Raw genomic sequence first — 25,153 nt, 5'->3', positions numbered from 1 at the left:
CACTGTATTTCATTGTATGAATACAGGATTTAAAAAAATTCTTTCTATCACTTGTGAACATTCAGGCTGTATTCAGTTCTGGCTAATATGAATAGTGCTGTTAGGAAGAGATGTGATATATGTATGTTTTAGGAATGCAACTGCCTGGTCATAGTTTAACTTTAGTACATGTTGGCAAACGGTTTTCCAAAGGTATTATACAAATTTACACTCCCACCAACATTATATAAGAATTCTGGCAGTTTAATATCCTCATAAAAACTCAGTATTACCAGTCTTTTAAATTTTAGCCATTCTGCTGGTAAGAAGGATCATAGGGTTTTAATTAGAATTTTTCTTATAACCAGTGAAGCCGAGCACTTTTCTATATGTTTATTGGCCATTTTGATAAAGCTTCCTTTGTGAAGTGCCTATTCAAGTCTATTACCTATTTTTCTACTTGGTTAACTTTTTACTGATTTGTAGCTCTTTTTATGTCCTTTATTGGTTATAGGTGATAGAAATAACTTTAATATAGTCCAAATTATTAATTTTTCTTTTATAGTTACTATTCAAGAAAAATTTCCTTACTCCAAGGTCATGAAGATATTCTACTTTATTTTCTGGAAGATTTTTTTAATCTTTCATGTTTATATGTATATTCCTCCTATAAGTGAATTTGGCTATGCTATGAGGTAGAAGTCAAAATCCTTTTTTCCCATATCATTATTCAGCTGACCAGTATCATCTATTGAAAAAAAAAATTATTTTCCCTACTGCCCTGCAGAGCCACCACTGCTGTTCTAGTTTGCTAGCTGCCCAAATATGACATACCAGAAACAGAATAGCTTTTAAAGGGGGGAATTTATTAAGTTGCAAATTTACAGTTCTAAGGCTGTGAAAATGTCCCCACAAAAGCAAGTCTATAAAAATATCCAAACGAAGGCACCAACAAGAGGTTACCTTTACTCAAGATAGGCCGATAAAGTTCAGGGTTTCTCTCTCGGCTGGAAAGGCACATGGAGAACACGGCAACGTCTACTACTAACTTTCTCTCCGGGCTTCTTATGTCATGAAACTCTTCCAGGGGCATTTTCCTTCCTCATCTCCAAAGGTGTCTGGCTGCTTGGGCTCTCGTGGGTCTCACAGCTCTCTTGAAAATGGTTCCCTCTTTTAAAAGAGTCCAGTAAACTAATCAAGACCCATCTGGAATGGGTGGAGTCACATCTCCCTCTAATCAACGCTTAATACCCACAATTGGGAGAGTCACATCTCTGTGGAAATAATCGAACTAAGCTTCCAACCTATAGTTTCGAATGGGGACTAAAAGAAATGCTGCCTCCACGAGATGGATCAGGATTAAAACATGACTTTTCTACAGCACATAATCCTTTCAAACCAGCACAATTGTCATTAATCAAATGTTCATGTATATGAGGTCTCTGTTATGGGACTCTCTCCACTCTGTTTCATTGGTCTGTTTGTTTCTCCTTATAAAAATACCACATAATCTTAATTTTAAAATCTTGTTGTCCAAGGGTTGAAGTTCTCTAACTTCATTCATCTTCATCAAAATTGTTTTGACTAAGTCAAACAATGATGAGAAAGGGGGGAAATTAACTTCCCCAAGTTGAATTCTTGATATTCTCACAAGCATTGCGGACAATCAAAGCTATAGGCTGAGCCCCTAATCTTGGGATTTGTTCATATGAAACTTAACCCCACAAACAATAGGTCAAGCCTACTTAAAATTAGGCCTAAGAGTCACCCCCAAGAGAACCTATTTTGTTGCTCAGATGTGGCCACTCTCTCCAGCAAACATAACAAGCAAACTCACCACCCTCCCACTATCTACATGGGACATAACTTCCAGGGGTGTGGACCTTCCTGGCAACGTGGGACAGAAATCCTGGAATGAGCTGAGACTCAGCATCAAGGGATTGAGAAAACCCCCCAGAATGAGCTGAGACTCAGCAGCAGGGACTGAGAAAACCTCAACCAAAAGGGGGAAGAGTGAAATGAGACAAAATAAAGTGTCAATGGCTGAGAGATTCCAGAGTTAAGAGGTTATCCTGGAGGTTATTCTTACGCATTAAACAGATATCACCTTGTTAGTCAAGATGTAGTGGAGAGGCTGGAGGGAACTGCCTGAAAATGTGGAGCTGTGTTCCAGTAGCCATGTTTCTTGAAGATGACTGTATAGTGATATAGCTTTCAAAATGTCACTGTGTGATTGTGAAAACTTTGTGTCTGATGCTCCTTTTATCTACCTTATCAACAGATGAGTAAAATATATGGAATAAAGATGAATATTAGGGGGAACAAATGTTAAAATAAATTTTGAGTGAAATGCTGGTGATTGGTGAGGGGGAGGGGTGGGGTTATGGTATGTATGAATTTTTTTCAGTTTTCTTTTTATTTCTTTTTCTGAATAGATGCAAATGTTCCAAGAAATGATCATGATGACGAATATGTAACTGTGTGATGTTTTGTAAATTACTAATTATATATGTAGAACGGAATGATCAAAAGTCATGAATGTTTGCATTTGGTGTTTTTTTGGTATTAAAAAAATTTTTAATTAATTAAAAAATTTTTAAAAATTGTCTTGACTACTTGCATATAAGTTTGAGAATCAATTTTACTTTTTTAATTTTTTCAATTTTCATTTAAAATACATTAAAGTTTTTTTAACCTTTTTTGTAATTGTATAATATAACATATATACAAAGCAAAGTAAGGAAAAAAGCAATAGTTTTCAAAGCACTCTTCAACAAGTAGTTACAGGACGGATCCCAGAGTTTGTCATGGGCTACTATATAATCCTCAGAGTTTTCCTTCTAGCTACTCCAGAATATAAGGAGCTAGAAGGAATAAATATTTTTTTTATCATCACAATTGACTTTTTTTTCTGTGAAAAATAACTGTGCCAGTTTGAAAGGATGTATGCACCCTAGAAAAAACATGTTTTAATCTGAATCCCATTTTGCAAAGGCAGGTATTTCTTCTAATTCCTATCAGTACTGTATGTTTGAAACTGTATTTAGATAATTTCCGTGGAGATGTGACTCAATCAAGAGTGGTTGTTAAACTGGACTAGGAGATGTGTCTCCACCCATAGGGTAGGTCTTGATTGGTTTTACTGGAACTCTTTAAAAGAAGAAGCACTTTGGGAAAAGCTAGAGAACAACAAGAGAGAAAGCCATGAGATTCAAAGAGAGCAGAGCAGAACAGCACAGCCAGGAGAAGCAGAGTCCACCAGCCAGCAGCCTTTGGAGATGAAGAAGGAAAATGCCTCCCGGGGAGCTTCATGAAACAGGGAGCCAGGAGAGAAAGCTAGCAGATGACGCTGTGTGTGCCACATGCATTTCCAGATGAGAGAGAAACCCTGACTGTGTTAGCCATGTGCCTTCTCACTTGAGAGAGAAATCCTGAACTTTGTCGGCCTTCTTAAACCAAGGTATCTTCCCCTGGATGCATTAGATTGGACATTTCTATAGACTTGCTTTAATTGGGACATTTTCTCAGCCTTACATCTATAAACTAGCAAGTTGCTAAATTCCCCTTTTTAGGAGAGATATACTGACCAATGGAATCGAATACAGTGTTCGGATATAGACCCTCTCATCTATGGACATTTGATCTTTGATAAGGCAGTCAAGCAACTCACCTGGGACAGAACAGTCTCTTCAATAAATGGTGCCTAGAGAACTGTATATCCACATACAAAGAATGAAAGAGGATCCATATCTCACACCCTATACAAAAATTAACTCAAAATGGATCAAAGACCTAAACATTAGATCTAAAACCATAAAACTTTTAGAAGAAAATGCAGGGAAATATCTTATCAATCTCATAATAGGAGGTGGTTTCCTAGACCTTACACCCAAAGCATGAACACTGAAGAAAGAAAGAAAGAAATGGGAACTCTTCAAAATTAAACATTTTTGTGCATCAAAGAACTTCATTCGTCAAGAAAGTAAATAGATAGCCTATCCTATGGGAGACAATATTTGGAAATGATATATCAGATAAAGGTCTAGTATCCAGAACATATAAAGAGATTGTTCAACTCAACAACAAAAGGACAGACAACTCAATTACAAAATGGGCAAAAGACATGAACAGACACTTCTCAAAAGAAGTGAAAAGATGCTCAACTTCCCTGGCTATTAGGGAAATGCAAATCAAAACCACAATGAGATATCATCTCGCACCCACCAGAATGGCCATTATCAATAAAACAGAAAATGACAAGTGTTTTTTGGAGAGGATGTGAAGAAAGAGACACATTTACCCACTGTTGGTGGGAATAGCAAATGGTACACCTGCTATAGAGGACAGTGTGGCAGTTCCTCAGGAAGCTAAATATAGAATTGCCATTTGATCCAACAATATCATTGCTGGGTATCTACTCAGAGGACATGAGGGCAAGGACACAAACGGACATTTGCACACCCATGTTTATAGCAGCATTATTTACAATTGCCAAGTGATGGAAACAGCCAAAATGTCCATCAACAGACGAGTGGCTAAGCAAGCTGTGGTATATACATACGATGGAATATTATGCAGTTGTAAGACAAAATAAAGTCATGAAGCATGTAACAACATGGATGGACCTTAAGAACATTATGTTGAGTGAGATTAGCCAGAAACAAAAGGACAAATACTGTATAGTCTCACTGATATGAACTGACATTAGTGAACGAACTTGGAGAATTTCAGTTGGTAACAGAGACCATCAGGAGATAGAAATATGGTAGATATTGGGTAATTGGAGCTGAAGGGATACAGATTGTACAACAGGACTGATTTTAAAAATTCAGAAATGGATAACACAATACTACCTAGCTGTAATACAATAATGTTAGAACATTGAATGAAGCTGAATGTAAGAACGATAGAGGGAGAAGGCCTGGGGGCACAAATGAAATCAGAAGGAAAGACAGACAATAAAGACTGAGATAGTATAACCTAGGAATGCCTAGAGTGTATAATGATAGTGACTAAATGTGCAAATTTAAAAATGTTTCTGCATGAGGAAGAACAAAGGAATGTCAATAATGCAGGGTGTTGAAAATAGATGGTCATTGATATTTTAAAACTTTAACGTATGTGTAAGACAAGCAAAAAATGTTTATTTGGTACAAAATTTATATTTTGACTAGTGCATTTCCTAATACAACTATGTGGACACCATACTACTTGGAACCTTGCATAGGGCATGAGATTTTGTAGATTTGTCCAGAGTGATGCCCAGATAAATCCCAGAGTGATTTGAACAGTGAATAGCGAAGTATTTGCAGAGTCCCCTAGGGGGAACGGTGAGAAAGGGGGAAAATTCAACTTCCTCAAATGGAGAATTCTTAATACTCTCACAGGCAGTGGGGACAGCCACAGCAATAGGCCGAGCCTCCAATCTTGGGGTTTTTACATATGAAACATAATCCTGCAAAGGATAGGCTAAGCCTACTTAAAATTAGGTCTAAGAGTCACCCCCAAGAGAACCTCTTCTGTTGCTGAGATGTGGCCTCTCTCTCGCAGCCGATATAGCAAGCAAACTCACTGTCCTACCCCTCTCTAAGTGGGACATGACTCCTAGGGGTGTGGACCTTCCTGGCAATGTGGGACAAAAATCCTAGAATGAGCTGGAACTCAGCATCAAGGGACTGAGAAAATCTTCTTGAGCAAAAGGGGGAAGAGCAAAATAAGACAATATAAAGTGTCAGTGGTTAAGAGATTTCAAACAGATTCGAGAGGTTATCCTGGAGGTTATTCTTATGCATTAAATAGATATCACCTTGTTAGTCAAGATGTAATGGAGAGGCTGGAGGGAATTGCCTGAAAATGTGGAGCTGTGCTCCAGTGGCCATGTTTCTTGAAGATAATTGTATGATGATACAGCCATCACAGTGTGACTGTGTGGTTGTGAGAGCCTTGTGTCTGATACTCCTTTTGTCTACCTTATCAATGTACAAGTAAAACAAATGAATTAAATATAAATAAATAATAGGAGGAACAAATGTTACAAGAAATTTAGTAGATTGAAATGCTGGTGATTGGTGAAGGGGAGGGGTAAAGGGTATGGTATATATGAATTTTTTTCTGTTTTCTTTTTATTGCTTTTTCTGAATTGATGCAGATGTTTTAAGAAATGATCATGATGATGAATATACAACTATGTGATGACAGTGTGAGTTACTGATTATATAACAAGAATGGAATGATCATATGATAAGAATATGTTTGTATGTAGTTATGTATCAGAAATAAAAAACAAATTTAAAAAAAGAAAGGGAGGGGTAAGGGGTATGGCATGTACGAATTTTTTTCTGTTGTCCTCATATTTCTTTTTCTGAATTGATGCAAATGTTCTAAGAAATGATCATGATGATGAATATGTAACTGTGATGATATTGTGAATTACTGATTACATATGTAGAACAGAATGATCATATGTTATGAATGTTTGTGTTTCTTTGTCATATTTTTAAAAAAAAATTTTAAATTAATAAAAAAAATTTTTTTTTAATTCCTCTTTTTAAAAAATTCGTTTCTGGTATATTGCATTCCAGTAGCCAGCAAACTACAACAATAACATATATACAAAATGGCAATTAATTTCAAACCACAGCACTACCATTAGTTGTACAACAGATTTCAGAGTTTGGCATGGGTTACAATTCCACAATTTTAGGTTTTTACTTTTAGCTGCTCTAAGATACTGGAGACAAAAAGCGATATCAATTTAATGATTCAGCAATCATATTCATTTGTTAAATTCTATCTTCTCTGTGTAACTCCTCCATCATCACTTTTGTTCTACCCCTTTCTTTAGGGGTATTTGGGCTATGGCCATTCTAACTTTTTCATGTTGGAAGGGGCTATCGATAATATGGGGTAGGGAGATAGAACTATCTGATGTTCTGGAGAGGCTAGGCTAGGTTTCAGGATTTATCTGGACTAGGACCCATTTGGAGACTGTACGTTTCTGGAAAGTTACTCTAGTGTCTGGAAGCCTTGTAGAATCTTATATATTGCCCTAGGTGTTCTTTATGATTGGCTGGAATAGTTTTGGTTGGGGTTTGGCAAGTTATGACAAGTAGCGATGTGTAACTGAAGCTTGCGTAAGAGCAACCTCCAGAGTAGCCTCTCGACTCTATTTGAATTCTCCTTGCCACTGATACTTTATTAGTTACACTTCTTTTTCCCCCAAAATGGTCAGGATGGAATCGCTGATCCCACAGTGCCAGGGTCAAACTCATTCCTGGGAGTCATCTCCCATGCCACCAGGGACACATTCACCCTGGATGTCAGGTCCCACATAGGGGAGGAGGGGAATGATTTCACTTGCAGAGAGTTTGGCGTAGAGAGCATGAGGCCAAGTCTGAGCAACAAAAGGGGTCCTCCAGAAGTAACTGGTAGCATACCTATGGGTAGGCTAAGCTTCTCCACTACTTATATAAGCTTCCCAAGAATAAGGCTCAAGATCAAGGGCTTGGCCTGTTGATTTGGGTATCCCTAAAGTCTGACACAGTATCATGGGATTCCCTGATAGCAAAGTTTAAAATACATGCTAAAGTTTATATAGGGATAACACCGAATCTATATATCAGTTTCAGTGGAACCCATGCCTTTAAAATATTGAGTCTTCCTATCTACAAATAGTGACTATTTTTCCTTTATTTCAGTTTCCTTTCATTTTTATTCATAGTTCAGAGATTTCTATGTGGGGGACATGCACATCTTTCATTTGCTTTAACAGATTGGGTGCCTTTTTGATACTCTTGTCAATAGTATCTTTTTTTTAATTTCACTTTCAATTGCTTGTAGTTAGTATAGAAATTACAATTAAGGATTGTATATTAACCTTAAATTCAACAACTTTGCTAAATCCACTTATTAATTTCAACAGTTTGTAGATTCTTTGGATTTTTATACATGCGATCAAGTTATATGCTAATAACCATAGTGGTATTTCTTTCTTTCTAATCTTTTTATTTTATATTTATTTTTCCTGGTTTATAAGCTGAGCTAAACATCCACAACAATAATGAAAAAAAGTGGTGATACTAAGTATCCTTGTCTCATTCACAGTATCTGAAAGAAAACTTTTAATATTTTACCAATAATGTTATTTGCTACACGTTTCTTATATATCCTTTATCAGACTAAGGACGTTTCTTTTTATTCCAAGTTTACTAAGAGATTTTTTTATTTTTAATCATGAGAGTGTATGTTGAATTTTATTAAATCCTTTTCCTGAATCATTTGGGATAATTGTGGGGGGTTTTCTCTGGTAATGTAGTGTGTTACACTGTTTGATTTACAAACATTAAACCCATCTTGAAGGCCTAGAATAAACCAAATTAGGTCACGATGTTCTAACCTCTTTATATATTGGTAAATTCAGTTGGCTATTATTTTCTTTAACATTTTTGCATTCATGTTCATAGGAGAGACTGGCCTCTAATTCTCCTTTCCACTTATATCCTCTTTAGGCTTTGAAATCAAGGCTACGATGCTTCATAAAAGGTGCTAGGAAAGTATCCTTTTTCTGCTCTTTGGAATACACTGTATAAGACAGATGGGGGCGTTTTCCCTACTTAAAATATCTGGTAGAAGCCAACCGGATCTGGGAGACTTCTCTATGAGAATTTTTTCAATAACAGATTGGATTTCTTTAATAGAGTACTTATGTGCTGTGCTTTCCAGAATTTTTCTATTACAATTAAATTTTCAATTGTTTGGTATAAAGATATTCATAACAACATCTCATAACCTCTTTACTTTTCATAGGATCAGTAGTAATGTCCTTTTTTTGAATTGCTAACATTAGCTATTTTTTCTCATTTTTCTTGATGAGTCTTACTAGTGTTATTAATTTTATTTTATTTACCCAAAGGAACAACTATGGGCTTTAACTTCTCTTACATATTTATTCTATTTGTGCTCTTTATTACAAGCTTTCCATCTCCTTTCCTTGGCTTCAGTGTGCTCTGACTTATAATTTCTGGAAATGGGTGCCTAGATCATGAGTTTTGGCCTTTCTTTCTTGCTATGCATTTATATTTATATCTTTATATTTACATTAATTTATTTATTTCCAAAATTTTCCGTAGGCACAGCATTAGCTGCACTGCACATGTTTCATATGTTGCATGTTCATTAACATTTGGTCTCAAATACCTTCCAATTTCCATTGTGATTTCTTCTTAACCCATGGGTTATTCAAAAGTATATTGTTTAATTTTAAAACATTTGGGATTTTCTACACATCTTTGTTCCGTATAGATTTCTTCGTAGGAAGATTTTTGATGACTGACTGACTCTTTTTACTTGTGATTAGTTGCTGAGATCTTCTATTTCTTCCCAAGTCAGTGTAGCTTTTTGCGTGTTTCCAGGAATTTGTCCATTTCATCTAACTTGTCTAGCTTGTTAATACATAGTTGTCTATAGTACCCTCTTAGGCTTCCTTTTATTTCTTCCGAGTCTGTGGTAACAACCCCCTTCTCATTTCTGATTTTGTTTATTTGCATCCTCTCTCTTCTTTTCTTTGTCAGCTTTTCTAGTGGCCCATTGATTTTACTGATTTTCTCAAAGACCACTTTTGGTTTTATTGATTCTTTCTATTGTTCTCCTGTTCTCCCATTCATTTAACTCTACTTTAACCTTTGTTATTTCTCTTCTTCTATTTGCTTTGGGGTTAGTTTGTTATTCTTCCTCAAGTTCCTCCAGGAGAGCACTTAAGTCCTTGATTTTTTGCTCTTTCTTGTTTTTTAATATAGCCATTTAGGGCAATAAATATCCCTGTCAGCACAGCCTTTGCCGCACACTATAAGTTTTGATACGTTGTATTCTCATTTTCATTCATCTCCAGATAGCTACCTGATTTCTCTAGCAATTTTTTCTTTGACCCACTGGTTGTTTAAGAGTGTTATTTAATCTCCATATATTTGTGAAAGTTCTTGTTCTTAGGTGGTTATTGACATCCAGCTTCATTCCATTGTGATCGGAGAAAGTGCTTTGAATAATTTCAATGTTTTTAAATTTATGAAGACCTGTTTTGTGCCCCAGTAATGGTCTATTCTGGAGAATGTTCCAGTGCACTAGAGAAGAATGTATATCCTGGTGTTTTGGCGTATAATGACTTATATATGTCTGTTAGGTCTAATTCATTTAACAAGTTGTTTAACTTCTCAATTTCCTTGTTGCTCCTCTGTCTAGCTGTTCTGTCTATACAGGAGAATGGTATACAGAAGTCTCCTACTATTATTGCTGAAACATTTATCACTCCCTTCAGTGTTGCCAACATCTGTCTCATGGACTTTGGCGCTCCTTGATTGGGAGCATAAACATTTATGATTGTTATTTCTTCTTGGCTAATTGTCCCTTTTATTAATATATAGTGTTGCTTTTTGTCTCCTATGATGTCTTTACATTTAAAGTCTATTTTGTCCAAAATTAGTATTGCTACTCCTGCTTTCTTTTGGTTACAATTTAAGTAGAAAATCCTTTTCCATCCTTTCACTTTCAATGTATTTGTATCCCTGTGTCTAAAATGAGTCTCTTGTAAACTGGAAATAAAGCTGGATTATATTTCTTAATCTATCCTGCCAATCTGTATCTTTTAATTGGTATGTTTAGTCTGCTAACATTAAAAGTTATTATTGAAAAGGTGTTTCTTGAATCCACCATCCTATCCCTTGTATTTTATTTGTCAGATCTATATATTCTTTTTCCTCTTTCTTTTTTTATCCTTTAAGTTGCCCAAACTGGTACTCTTCAATTCTATGCCCTCCTCCAGACCTCCCTCTCCTGTCTTTTTTTCAACTGCCAGAACTCCCTTTAGCATTTCTTATAGGGCCAATCTCCTGTTGACAGATTCTTTCAGGATTTGTTTGTCTGTGAAAATTTTAATGTCTCCCTCAATTTTGAAGGACAATTTGGCTGGGTACAGAATTCTTGGCCAGAAGTCTTGCTCTTTCAGGATCTTAAATATATCATACCACTGCCTTCTTGCCTCCACAGTGCCAGCTGTGTAATCTGAACTCAGTTTTATGTAATTTCCCTCGTATGTAGTAGATTGTGTTTCTCTTGCCACTTCCAGGATTTTCTGCTTCTCTTCAACATCTGACAGAGTGATTAGTACGTGCCTTGGGGTAGGCCTATTTGGAGTTATTCTATTTGGAGTTCGTTGGGCTTCTCTGATTTGCAGATTTATGTCCTTTATAAGGGTTGGGAAGATTTCCCCCATTATATCCTCAACTACTCTTCCTAGCTCTTTACTCTTCTCCTTCAGGGACACCAATGATGCCTATATTTGTACGCTTTGTTTTTGTCTATCATTTCCCTGAAATCTAATTCAAATTTTTCCATCTTTTTTGCCATTTGCTGTTTTGAGTATTCGAAATCAGTTGCCCGGTCCTCTAGTTTATTTTTTCTTCTGCCTTTTCAAATCTGCTGTTATGTGTCTCTAGTATATTTTTTATTTGGTCTACAGCATCTTTAATCTCTGTGATATCTGCTATTTTTCCATTTATCCTTTGAAATTCTTCTTAACGCTCTTCTGGTATCTTCTTGATTTCCTTTATGTCATTAGCCATCCCACTTATTTTATTTAGTAGAGTTACAGTAACATCTTTGATTAGTTGTTGCAAAGTCTGTGTCTCCTTCAGCATTTTAATTTGGTCGTTAGGCTGGTTTATATCTGTTTGCATCATGATATGCTTAGTGATCTTCTGTTGTCTTCACAGCATGTAAATACCTTGACTGATTTGCTTTGGAAGTTGATTTCCCTCAGTAGTGTAAAGCTTTGTATTTGCGGTATGGATGTGGAGCAGGATGTGGGGTACAACAGTACAGTGATCACTGAGGTCAAGAAGTCAGTGCACATGCGTGGGCTCCCAGCAGCAGGGAGGATGTGGCTGTGCAGGTGCGTGGGTCTGTGGGTCAGGGCCTTGGTATGTGCTGGTCTAGGGGGTGGGGCCCTTGTGTGCATGTGTGCAGAACTCAGGGGCAACAGGCCAGGGTTGCATCTGCATGGACTAGGGGCAGGTGTGGCTCGGCTGCGCAGGTCAGCACTTTGCCTGTAGAGCTCAGCGGAGGCTTGATGGGGTTGCACAACTGTATGAGCTGGTGGCGGGGGGTGTTACATGGGTATGAAGGTGAGCATCCACAACGTTTATGGGCTGGTGACTGCCTGCGGGGGGGCAGGGAGGAGAGGTGGGTCTCAGGAAGGGTGGGGTGAGACTGAGCTTGCACAGGAGAGGTGGGCTGAGCTGAGGCAGGCCTGCACATGCTCGGGATGGGAGCGTGGGGCGGGTACATGCAGGCTGGGGCACTTGAAGTACAAAGGGGGGTGCAGGTGACACTGTTCAGGTGCATGGGGTGTGGGGTGAGTCGTGGGTCACTGGGCTGCACCAGTGAGGGTAGCAAGTTCAAGGTACGCAGTTAGGCTTACTTCCCAGTCCCCATCTCACAGTCCATGAACTCTTGAGGGCTCCCATCTTCCATTTGGAAAGGGGCACGTTAGGCTATCTGTACCAGCTGGACAGTCTCCAGTTCTCTGCATCTCAGTTCTTCAGCTTTTGCAACCAGAGCCTCCCTATGTGGCATAAAAGACCCTCCCAGGTTACTTACACCCTAGAATTGCTGTCTCAGTCACCTTCCCGTCCCTTCCCTGTTTCTTGGAGCAGGGTTGAACTCAACCTATCCTATTCCGCCATCTTCCTGGAAACAGCCCCTGGTATAGATTTCTTAGCTTAAATCCACTATGGTCAGAAAACACATAATTTCAATCCTTTGAAATGCTGAGACCTGCTTTGTGGCAGTAATGGTAAATGTTCCCTCTTCATTTGAAAAATGTGCTTTCTGAACCATCAGGTGCAAAATTCTATGTAAGTTAATTAGGTCAAGTTTTAAATTTTGAGTAAATCCTGACTTTAACTTTCTGTTGTCTTCCTGTTTTATCAATTACTGAGGAACTTGTGTTAAATTCTTCCCTAATTATTGCAAAGTTATTTTTCCTTTTAATTTGGTCAAGTTTTACTTTATATATATTTAAGGTTATGTTATTAAGTACTTACAGACTTAGAATTATTAAAGCAATCTGGTGAACTGGCCTTCTCATCATTTTTAAGTTTCCCTGTATCTCTATTCTTATTTTTAGCCTTAATATTTATTCTGATGTTAATGTAGTTACATGAGCTTTTGGGGGTAAGTGTTCTTATGGTATATTATTTTCCAAAAGTTTATTTTCAAGTTATTTTTTATCATTTCCTTAGTTCTGCATTCTTTGGACTTATCAACCCTTCATTTTCTAACCTCTTGAGATGAATTATTTTCAATATTTTCAGCCTTTCTTCTATCATATATGCATTTATGGGTGTAAATTTCCCTCTGAGCTGTTTTATCTGCACCTTACAAGTTTTGATGTGTAATATTTATATTATCTTTCAATTCAATGTATTTTCTAATTTCCATTGTGATTTCTTCTTTGGTCCATGAATTATACAGAATTTTATGACTAGATTTCCAAACATATGCAGATTTTCTAGTTATCTTTTTTTAATTTGATTCTGTTATGTTCAGAAAATATACTCTATGTTTTCAAGCCTTTGAATTACATTGAGATTTAGTTTTTGGCCCAGCATATGGTGAATTTTGTACACTCTGCAGTTTTGGTATACATTATTATATATATGCACATTTTATATGTGCATAATCACATGGTACTTATCAATAAGGTCAAACATGATCACACTGCTCAAATCTGTCCTTACATATATGTTTCCTATTTTATCAATCAGTTTCTAAAAGTGTGTTACATTCCCCAACCATGACTGTGGCTTCATGTATTTCTTCTCACAATTTCGCCAGTTAGATGAGGGAGAAAGAAATTTCTTGAAGACTATTTTATTAGATACTTACAAATTTAGAATTTTTTTAATTAGGGTTTTTTTTTATTTGCTTGATTTTTTCTGGTTTTTTGTTTGTTTGTTTGTTTGTATTAGGCTAAATTCCACTGCAGACCTACGAAAGAATGAGACAGAATGCTGATTTTAGGATTGTCCCTCTGGGAAATGGGGAGTTGGGGAATTGATCCACCGATTCCAGTCTCTCTACTACTTGAGAGTTGCCCTGAGAATGCTAACTCCTTAAACACTTTAATGTTAAAGTGTTTCACCTCACCAGCTTGCCAAGACTGCATGGAGAGAAACCATCATGAAGGGGATGCCGGCAGTGTGTAGAGAACTGTCTATAATATCTAACATGAAATAAAGGGGGCCAGGGGATGTGGCAAGGCACAAAGAATGTCTGCTACAGTCACATGCCCTAAAATGTCATATTTTATCATTATGAAGTGTTCTTCGGCATCTTTAGAAATGTTCTTCGCTTCTGGACAGTTAGGTCATCTAATTTTCAAGTCTAGAATTTCCACTTGATTCATTTTTTTAAGTCTCCAATTCTTTCTTGAAATCCTCAATCTTACCTTTTATCTCCTTGAACAAAGTAAACATAGTGATTATAAAGTCTGAGCACAATAATGCCAATATCTAGATTTGCCATGGATCTGTTTTTAACTTTTTTGCTTCTTCTCTTTTTCATTTTGTTCTCTTGCCTAGGATTACTCTGGAACTGTGTGCCAAGAATTGTATCTGAGAATTATTTAAAGACATAATTTGAAATGCTGAATGGTGCTTTTTCCTTTGGAGAAGATTTAGGTTTGCTCCATCTAGGTTTCTGGGAATAACTAGCACTTTCGAGATGCCCGGAGACAGTATCACTCTGGAATCACCTTAAATTAGTTTCAATGGTTTAGATGTTTGAAGCTGAGTGGCAGCCTTGAGAGGGCCTATTCTATATATGCTCTGTCCTATATCGTAGGGTACAGCTTTTTTGGGTCCCAACTTAAAGGAGGTTCAGAGCCACCCAAGACACCAAACCCTTCATATTCCTAATTCCCTCAAATTATAAAAAAAATAATTTGGCTGCTCATCTTCTCAGTGACCTCCTCTGGTTTCAGAAAATAATGGCCCCAAAGCCTGGGCTCAATTCCCTGGAACTCTAGCCTGACCCAGATCCTGGCCTGGTAATTCTTCACTATATTTTTAGAATGCTACTTCAAGCAAATTAAAAAAATAAAAAAAAAAATTTGTTATCAGTGGATGGGTTAGACCAAATTATCTAGTCTACCATTACCAAATGTGAAACACTGAAAGATTCATATATAACTAAAAAAAATTCAGAGGGAAATTTACTTTTCTAAAATAGAATTATTCAAAAGCTAATCAAATTTTCAATATGGCATGAAAAGAGAATAAAGACATTTTCAGATGCATAAGATACAAAAGTATTTATCACCAAAATGAAGGAGTAAACTTACAAAGAAAATGATGGAGAATGCAAAGAAGCAAAATGGATAAAAGTACAATAAACCTCCAGATCAATGGTGAAAGGAATTCCCATGATGGGACAGGCTACATGGATAGCCTAGAGAGTAACATACTCGTGTTTGAGAATGGCACATCCAGAAAAGATGTCTCCTCAGGAAAAAAAAGAAAGAAAGAAAGAAGGAAATGGACAGATTACCTGATGTCTGAACACATTGAGAGAAGACATACAATTGTGTTAGAGAGTTTAGGAAGACTCAATGACAGCGTCAATAAAAAAAATCAAATGAAAATAAAACAATACGAATTCCTGGGAAAACAATAAGTTGTACAAGAAATAAGTTTGAGCACAGTTACATTACCTATCTGTGATTAATGTTTAGCATCCTAATAATGTAAATACTGACTATAGATCTATCTAAAATGTATGACATGACATACAGTCATGGTAGGATGACAGGATGGAAATAGTATATAACAGAGCAAAACTCATGTTTCATAGTAGTAAATCATTAGATTATAGCTAAAACTAAAAACTGAGAAATAGAAGTATAGTTACTTAGAAATAAAGGAGGAATATGAAAAGAAACAATTAACAGCACTAAATATATGGTTTCAGAGAAGTAAGAAACCTAGGTTCAGAGGGGTGGACCAGAGGATTATTTTTTTTTTCTTAGGAGCTTTGTAGAACTATTTTTTTTTAATTAACTATATAGGGCAAGCATAAATATTATATGCAAATAAAACAGTGTTTAATTTTATTTATATACTAAGGGCCTGGCTCAAAATAGGCATATAAATGTAAATTTCTTAAAGAAAAGGAGGAAAAAAGAGGTTAAATGCTAAAAGAGAATAGTATTAGGTAAAGAAATGGGAATCAAGGTTTGAAATATCAACATGGACAACAACAACAAGAGTAGAGATAATAATTTTAAAAAATAAATTTTCAAAGTGGTTTCTTACATAATAACTCAATCTTCATAAGAACATTGAGATAAAGGGATTATCCTAAACAGGCTCAGAGAGGATAAGTTACTTGTCCAAGACCATTCGGTCAGGATTCCAAAGTCCTTACTGGTTTCACTAGGCTAACCTGCCTTCTAGGGTATTAGAAGGTGATAGCACCAAAGATTCCATTAAGACCGACCTAAACTCAACAGTGTAATCAGAAAACACACAGAAGTATTAACTTGCAAATTGAGTTTTCATATTAGTGCTCCTCCAATATGAGCTGGGAGGGGTGGTGCTGGTCACAGCCAGCAGTCCACTGTGAGATAAGGAGCACAGGACAGAACGTAAACCAACTCTGTTACTAAATACACTGGTTGAACTGACGTTTTTTATATAGCAAAACTTGCACAATGAGGGACACAATATATTGATTTACATACTGATGCAAGCTCCCCATCTCATCATGGATCAGGCATTTGAATAGCACTGCAATATTCCATAAGTCTGGCTGCTTCAAGGCTTTATAGTCTTCAAAATAAATAAGAATGACAAAAACTTAAAGTCTTAGTTTCTAGTTTTTATATCATGCATTGCTCAAGTATGTTATGAGCCATACTTGAAAATAGTGTTTTAATGCAACACAATATCACAAACTCTATATAGAGAGAGATTTCCATTACCAGTGTTTAGTAAAAGTACATTCCATCTAGAAACTTAATCAGCTTGCAGGAATCCAATCAACAAAGCAGCAAATTGACCAGATAGCTGCAATTCTAAGTATGTTTTATGTCCCCAGAACACACTTTGAATCTTCAAATCCTTACTGTGGGACCTACCCATTCAATTTCTTAATTTCTTTTTTAAGGTATTAGGTGATGATAATAATGTTCTTGACACCAAAATTAAGCTACAGGAATGACTTCAAACTTGGCTTCAGAGTTATTACATACTCTCATAATCATGCACACAGGAATTTCTTTAATGGATGGCCAACAAAATAAACTACTCAGACGTCTATATATAGGATAGCTTTTTTAACTACCCAACCACTATCATTTTAATTTACTATCCAGAACTACTTTTGTTTTGCCCCAGAGAAATAAAGAAGTAGTAACTAATGTAGCTTAACAGAAAATGAGCACTGACCCTTCCTAAATTATAATAAAAAAAATCAAATATGATTGTTATTTGATGTACTTTTTTCACCATCTTTCTGTATCTTGGCATGAGGTATAATTTTAAAATACATTCTCAAAGTCCTACCCAAATTTTAAAATAAACTCCAGTTTAGAAAATGGAAGTCCCAAAAAACTGAATTCAACAGGGACAATATTACTATTTACTACTTGGATTCAAAGTGGCCAACCATTGAGATTCCCTTGAAGAGCATAAAATTACTTTTACTTTTATTGAGTTTAACCCTTTCCTTTTGAAATGAAACATTTCTAAAATACTCTTAATAAGTGTCATCAACAAAATCATAATCACACTGTGTACCACTGACCACAGTGTACCTGAATAAGCTGACAGCACACTGACACATGACGATGCCTGTCGGGAAGAATCTGAGATTGACATTTATGTTAGAAATTCAGAATTTATATATTCTTTACCATTTCCTTCTACTATTGAGTGTACATTATACTGGACTAGCTAAACTAGGAGAAATCAATCAGCAAATATTATTAAACTTTCCCCCCACATCACCAATATTTATGGACAGTAGGGTTGAAATCAATTTTATTTTCCTCTTTTGCCATCTTTCTCCTAGTTTCCAACAATGCACAAATACAAAGAAATTTCCTAAGGAGGCAAATTACTGAATCTGGGGCTTAACATTATTATTATTATTATTAACATTAACATTATTATTATTATTATTAACATTAGCCATACAGTGAGGCCAAAACCAATTTTCACTGAATTCTGGGTATTAATAGGGACTTGGGATGAAGATTATGCAAAAATCATAAGATACCCTTTTACATTTTTTTAAGTTATATTATTATATATATTATTAAATATTATTATACATGACCATGATAACCCTTGAAAATAAATATTAATATTCTTATGCATAATTTTTCTTCTAAAAGAAACCAACAGAATTATAACAAAAGATAATACAGAAGCTAACTTGGTACATAAATGCTTTAATAAATATTTAAGAAACATGTTTAATATAAATGATAAGGTTAAAATATCAAAAAGATGAATAAATCAATTGCATTACCTCTTTGTGTTTCATATCCAACTGACTCCTAAGAGCCTTAAGTTCCCGTTCACGGACATCCAAGCAAGTTTCTAAAGCATGTGTCTGTCCTTCCCATTCAGATTTTTTATGAGCCACCATTATGTCAATCTGTTTCATGAGTTCTTGTAGCTCTGCTTCACAGGATGTCAAAAATCCTCTATAAATAAGAGCAAACCATTAAGAACACAGATATAATTCAAATGACTTCTCATCTTCCCATGTAAAAATATAGCAAGATGCAAATCTACCTCAAGTGAAACAATCTTGATAAATTACCAAAAGCAAAGAATGGGATTTCTAAGTTCTTTATACTCATATTGAGACAATTACTTATTACAGAATATTTTGTTTTCTTCTAATGGCCAAACTAAAGATCAAGTCATTTAATCAAATATGAAAATGATGTTTTAATTCTGGCTTGTGGAACGAGATTTCTGCAACCAAAAATTAACTCTCTGTAATATTTTAAGGAAGCCTTCAGGAAGAAACCAGGCAAGTCTATGAGTCACATTCTCATTTAGCAATCAGGCTAACTGGTGGGAGAGTAACAATACAATTTTAAGAGCTGTTTCAAGAAAATCATCCTTGAGCCAGACAGATACATCTCAACTATTTCTTTCTACCTTCTTATCAGAAGTTGACTACAACCTACCTTATTGTAAATTTACTGATACCCTTCCAAGTTTCAGGAAATGCCAGATGTTGCAGTAGGTACATTGTAGAGGGATTTGGAAATATAGCTGGGCATAGATATATTGGACTCAGAAATTCCCAAGAATGGTCAGGGAGAGCTATAACTTCTAAGGTTTAAGTACATAAAAAAAAATAATAAAAGACACAATCATTTGTTTTTAGTGCCAGAAAAATCGCTATTTTTGCTTTTTAAGAGTCAAAAACTCAAGCTGTGTTGAAGGCAAGCATCCAGCTTCACATTGCTGAAATGAGGCAAACACCCCAAAGGACCCCAAAAGTTAGAGGTCACCATCCACGTCCACAACGTAACATGGATCAGCTTAACATTCACACTTCTGCAAAAACACTTCTGCATCCAAAGCACAGTATGGTCAGATACTTAACTGACTTATAGATATATGCCTTTTAAACTGCAGTAATGTGCTAAAGGTCAAAAGCCAACCTACCCGCCACGTGTCCGATTTTGCATTCCTTCCAACAAAGCCTCCATGACCAAATTCCCTTTGTTTTGGCAACTGGGAAAGCAAAACATCGCTGTCAGGAATACATTCATTTTTAAATTCAAACATCCAAGTTACAACTCAAAAATGTGAATGAAAGCATACATATAACACAAAAATGCAGCACTTCTTACTAGAGAAGCAGTAAAGGAATGTTATTTAAAGAAATACTAGGATAAAATATACTTTAGACTAAAAGAACTTAAAATTATGTGAATTGCTATTCACAACCTTCCCCACAGGACTGAAATCAAATTCTCTTCTGTTCTACCCCTAGCTCCTAATGTAAGGACTGGACAAGGGGTGGAGCCGGGTCTTTCCAGCAGAGGGATACTGACACAAACCTCCTTACAAAATGAGAGGAAGAAACATTTGGTCACACAAGTCAAAAAGGAAAAGTGGGCTTTGTTTTTGTTTCCAAGACATTATAAAAAGATTAAATGGGGCAAGCCACGGTGGCTCAGCAGGCAGAGTTCTCACCTGCCATGCCGGAGACCTGGGTTCGACACCCGGTGCCTGCCCATGAAAAAAAAAAGATTAAATGCACCAAGGTCCAAGTCCTTGGTCTATCACAGCAGACAGGGTGAGTTAAAAAAGATAGGCCCTAGGAACAACCACCCTCCCCTAACAGGCAGCTCTGCAAGTCCTCCCTCCTCTATACTTCATAATTCCCAGCACTTAACTGGTGAATTTGTTCTTCCATAGGAATTATACAACTGTAGCAAAAAGGGGTTGTTCTTTTTTGGGGGGGAGGTGGGAGGTGGGAGTCTTAATAGTGGGGTTTTTTTTAACTTTTTATTTTAAAATATTTCAAACAAGACAGTTACAAAAACAATACAACCCCCATTCAGAGAACTTCAACACACTCCAAATAGCCACATCCAGATAATTTCAGCACAGCCCAGAGAGCCATAGCGACCAATTTTAACATTTCACCACATTTGCCATATCATTCCATCTATCTATCTATTCATTTTTGGAACAGTTGTGTGTAGACAGAAGGCATCATTCTTCTCAAGCATTGAATATTGCCATGTACACTTACTAAGAACAAAGACATTCACTTATGTAACTACCTTAAATGAAGTTATCAGGTTGAAGAAATTTAATAGTGATACACAGCTACAGCCTATACTACATTTTTTTCATTATGTGCCTATAATACCCTTTGAGCCTTTGCGCCTCCCTGGCTAGATCCCATCCAGGATGATACACTGCATCTAACTGTCATTGTCTTTTTAGTTGCTCACTTTCTTCTTTTTTTCTTAAATTGTGGGATTCTATATGCAACATAAGTTTGCCCATCTATCTAGGTCTATTGCCCTTTGCTCTCCACCTGCAGAACTCTCTTCAGCATTTCTTGCAGGGCCAGTCTAGTAGTGACAAACTCCCTCAGCTTTTGTTTATATGGGAATGTCTGAATCATTCCCACACATACACTCAGTGGGATTAATTACATTCACGATATTGCAGGACACTCTCCACCTTCCATTACTAAAACTTCCCTGTCTCCCCAACCAAAATCTCTACATCCTTAATGCATTAACTCCCATTCCCCCTGCCTCCATCCCTAGCAATCTGTACTCTAATTTTTATCTCTATGAGCTTGTATATTCTCCAAGATTTTCTTTGTAGTTATCATGGAGCATAAATCTAACATCCTAAATCAATAAAAACACTGCTTTTATACCAACTTAACTTCAACAGTATTCACAAACTATGCTCTTAGTCCTCTGCCCTCCCACCTTTATGTAGTTCTTGTTACAAGTTATACATTTATAAATTATAAGGCCAAAACCATCGATGCAGTATTATATTTTATACTTTCCCTTTTAGATCCTGTAAGAAGTAAAAAATGGAGTTCCAAACCAAAAATACAATGATGCTGGCATTTATATTTACCCATGTCATTACCCTCACTGCAAATCTTTATTTCTCATGTGGCTTCAATCTGTGGTCTATTGTCCTTTGCTCTCAACCTGCAGAACTCTCTTCAGCATCTCCTGCAGGGCCAGTCTAGTGGTGACAAACTCCCTCAGCTTTTGTTCCTATGGGAATGTCTTAATCATTCCCTTATTTTTGAAAGACAGTCTTGCTGGATATAGAATTCTTGGCTGGCAATATTTTGCTTTCAGCACTTTAAATACGTCATCTTGCTGCCCTCTTGCCTCCATGGTTTCTAATGAGAAACTGACATTTACTCTTACAGACGGTCCCTTACACAGGACACAGTACTTCCTCTTTCGTGGCTTTCAGAATTCTCTCATTATCTCTGGAATTCAGTTTGATTATAATATGCTGTGGCAAGGGTCTATTTGAGATTTTGTTTGGAGTTCATTGAACATCTTACATATGTATATTCATGTCTTTCATTGTTTCAGAAGTGTTCAGCAACTATTTTTAAAATATTCTCTCCACCCCATTTCCTTTTTCTCCTTCTGGGACTCCCACAATGCATATGATGGTGCACTTTATAGTTCCTCAGGTGCTGGTCACTTTTCTTCATTCTTTCCTCTTTCTACTCCTCAAACTGAAAGATTTCAATGCTCTTATCTTCAAATTCTCTAATTCCTTTCTTCTGTGAGCGCCAACTGGCTACTGAACCCCTATAGGCAATTTTTAATTTCTGTTACTGTGGGCTTCAGCTCTGGTTCCTTTTCATAATTTCCATCTCTCTATTGATATTCTTTTTGTATTCATCTACTGTTTACCTGATTTCCTTAAGCTCTTTTTCCATTTTCCATTAGTTCTTTGCACATACTTAGGACCTTTCATTTTTTAAGTCTTTGCCTGGAATGTCCCAAGTCTGGTCCTCCTGACTGATAGTTCTTAATGCTTTAATATTTTCCTTTGCTTGGGCTATTGCTTCCTGTTCCTTAGTACATTTTGTAACCTTTTGTTGAAACCTGAAAGTTTTGATATTTTAATGTGTTACTGTGGGAATTTACATTCTGAGGAGTCTTACTTAAGCTTGTATCCAGCTAACAGAATGACAGAACTTTCCTTAATTGTCAGGTGCTAACAAAAGGAGGAGGAGGAGCAGGAAGTAGAAGAAAAAAAACACCTTTCCCAGTCTTTACAGATTGGCCTGTGCAAGTCCTCGCCTTCAGAACTCATCCATACAATGCATTGAGCATGGGACGGCTCTACACTGAGCCAGTGAAGGGTGGTGGAGAGGCCAGTCATGGCTACACAAGATCCTACAGCTTTTAAGGAGACTTTTTCTTGATTTAGCACTCAACCTATTACTGCAATTTTTTAACTCATTTCTGAAGCTTTGAAAAAGACGTTTATACCAGTTCTTGCTGGTGTTCAAAGCTTCTGTGGGTGGACAGGCCTGTAAGCATCTTAGCCATCTTAATAGGGGTGGGGCTTAGTTTTTTTTACACACCTTTTTTCCCTTACTAGACCAGTCATCCCCTGAGGGCAGGAAACCAATTTTATTTATCTCTGCACCTCTAGAGCTTGGCCTAGCATTACAACATGACATGCTGGATGCTTTTGGCTGTCAACTCCCCTCTCTCTTTTCCCTAACCCTCCATGCAAACTTGTCATAGCTGGTGGACTACAAAGTACAGTCTAGCAGAGAAAGAAGGGGGGACAGAACATAAAGCTTTAAAAAGGAAGACATACCATGAAGAAAGGAAGATGAGAACGAGAGAAGACCTTTAAACATGAAAGTGCAAAACAGTATAGTAGATGCTGTGAGCCCTTGAGTTTTCACCTCTCATCACAAATTTTCAAAATGTTAGGTAATGTCAAATCACTTTTCAATCCTGAGAAACTGCTCTTTCTTTTTAAAGTTTCAAAGGCTCAGCCTTGAATTAGAATTTTTAGGCAATAACCAAAGATTGTGGTGTGAAGATTCGTCCCTTCGTTCTAACACCTCAACTAAATGTATATTCCTTCATTCAACAAATAATTCAGTGTTCTACTATCCATGGCCCTTTTTCTCAAGAAATTTGTATAGGCCAGAAAAAAATTAACTAAAGAGGTTTTTCCAGTGAGATCAATATAATGCAGAAGCATGCACAGGGTATTCTGGAGACAAAAGAGGAGAATGAAAAGACCGGAACAGGACGGGCAACGGTGGCTCAGTGGCAGAGTTCTTGCCTGCCATGCTGGAGACCCAGGTTCAGTTCCTGGTGCCTGCCCATGCAAAAAAAAGAAAAGACCGGGAAATATAATCATTGTACCTTGTTGCATCTATTCCTAAAAAGGTACTAACAAGGAGTATTAAACCAACTATTCATACACAAATGATAAATTTTCTTATAGGCAGACAAGACTTTTTTCCAGTTGATTTATCCAACACATTACACCAACATCAGACAAAATAAGAACCTAAAGAAAATTAGTTTTGTGTTTATAACAGTTTGATAGTCCATCATATATAAGGTGATTAGCTTCATGAAGATAGACACTGTATCTGTGTCTATGTAAAGCTTTATCTCCAGGGTTTAGCATAAAGTTTAGCATATAGCAGATTATCAATATTATTTTAATTAAACAGATGAGCTATAAGGATGTCAGCTTACATGGGGAAAGACATTTTGAAAATATTTGGATTCGTGCATTTGTAGATATCTGCTTTGCCAATAGCTGATAATTCAGGGACAAGTCAGGAAAGTTTCCACCTGAAAACTGTGTAGTTGATAGAATAACGGTTACGACATTGAACCCACCCAGAAAAATGAAGTAAAGTGTAAACAATGGATTTTCTTCTTGAGTGTTGAGAAATCAGATACTACTAAGTATAGATCAAATCTTGAACTGGAATTCCTCAGTGAGGTTTAACAGTAAAAGCGCATGAAATCATTTATTCTATATCTAGCACATAGTTGACTACTCAATAAATATTTTTTTATTTTCATTATCCCTAAAAGGAGTTTATAGTCAAAGACTTAAGCATTTTATTATATTGGAGTATTTGCCTTATGAATTGCTGGGCTTTCTTGTATTATTTAGTATTTATAATTAGACATTGGTTCTTTATAATGTGTAACAGGTGAATTAAATTTCTATAGGATAACTACAACTACAAAACTTTCTCATACTTGTTTTAATATACAGTTAGTTCTACATTTGCTAGTTTAGAGACTAAATCTCAGTTTTCTCATGTGAGATGTTGGGATAATTTCTACATTTCTAAGGGCTTGTCACTAAGGTGAATAAAGTATTTAGCTTCGAGTCTGGCACACAGTAAATAATCAACAAATGTAATATGATATTAATATTGTTACATTTACTTTCAAATAAATTATTTCTAAAATGAAAAAAGAAAGAACCCAAAGAAAAAGGTTTCTTCTATTTTTCTATTACACTTTCTTTCAAGCCACAATACCACGCAGGCAAGATGTTTTGGTCCTCTCTAG

At 36.3% G+C, this 25,153-nt stretch overlaps 1 protein-coding gene across 10 annotated transcripts in view; it reads right to left on the bottom strand.

Moving 5' to 3' along the window:
• CEP63 (centrosomal protein 63) overlaps nucleotides 1-25,153 on the bottom strand; it is an 85,130-nt gene that overhangs the window by 52,729 nt on the left and 7,248 nt on the right. For 8 of the 10 annotated variants that reach the window (XM_077130174.1, XM_077130176.1, XM_077130175.1 and 5 more), the window contains 2 exons: nucleotides 19,725-19,793; nucleotides 18,565-18,742 (listed from right to left, as the gene is read on the bottom strand). In XM_077130174.1, coding sequence (XP_076986289.1) covers nucleotides 18,565-18,742; nucleotides 19,725-19,768 — 222 coding nt within the window. In that variant the 5' untranslated portion in view covers nucleotides 19,769-19,793. Of the gene's footprint in view, nucleotides 1-16,771; nucleotides 18,296-18,564; nucleotides 18,743-19,724; nucleotides 19,794-22,489; nucleotides 23,918-25,153 lie in introns of those variants that run through there. The other 2 variants (XM_077130173.1, XM_077130179.1) reach the window with 2 other exon arrangements.

The sequence above is a fragment of the Tamandua tetradactyla genome, chromosome 15, assembly GCF_023851605.1.
Source record: "Tamandua tetradactyla isolate mTamTet1 chromosome 15, mTamTet1.pri, whole genome shotgun sequence".
NCBI lineage: Eukaryota > Metazoa > Chordata > Mammalia > Pilosa > Myrmecophagidae > Tamandua > Tamandua tetradactyla.
Note: the sequence above shows the minus strand (reverse complement) of the source record. Positions and strands in the feature narration are given on the sequence as shown.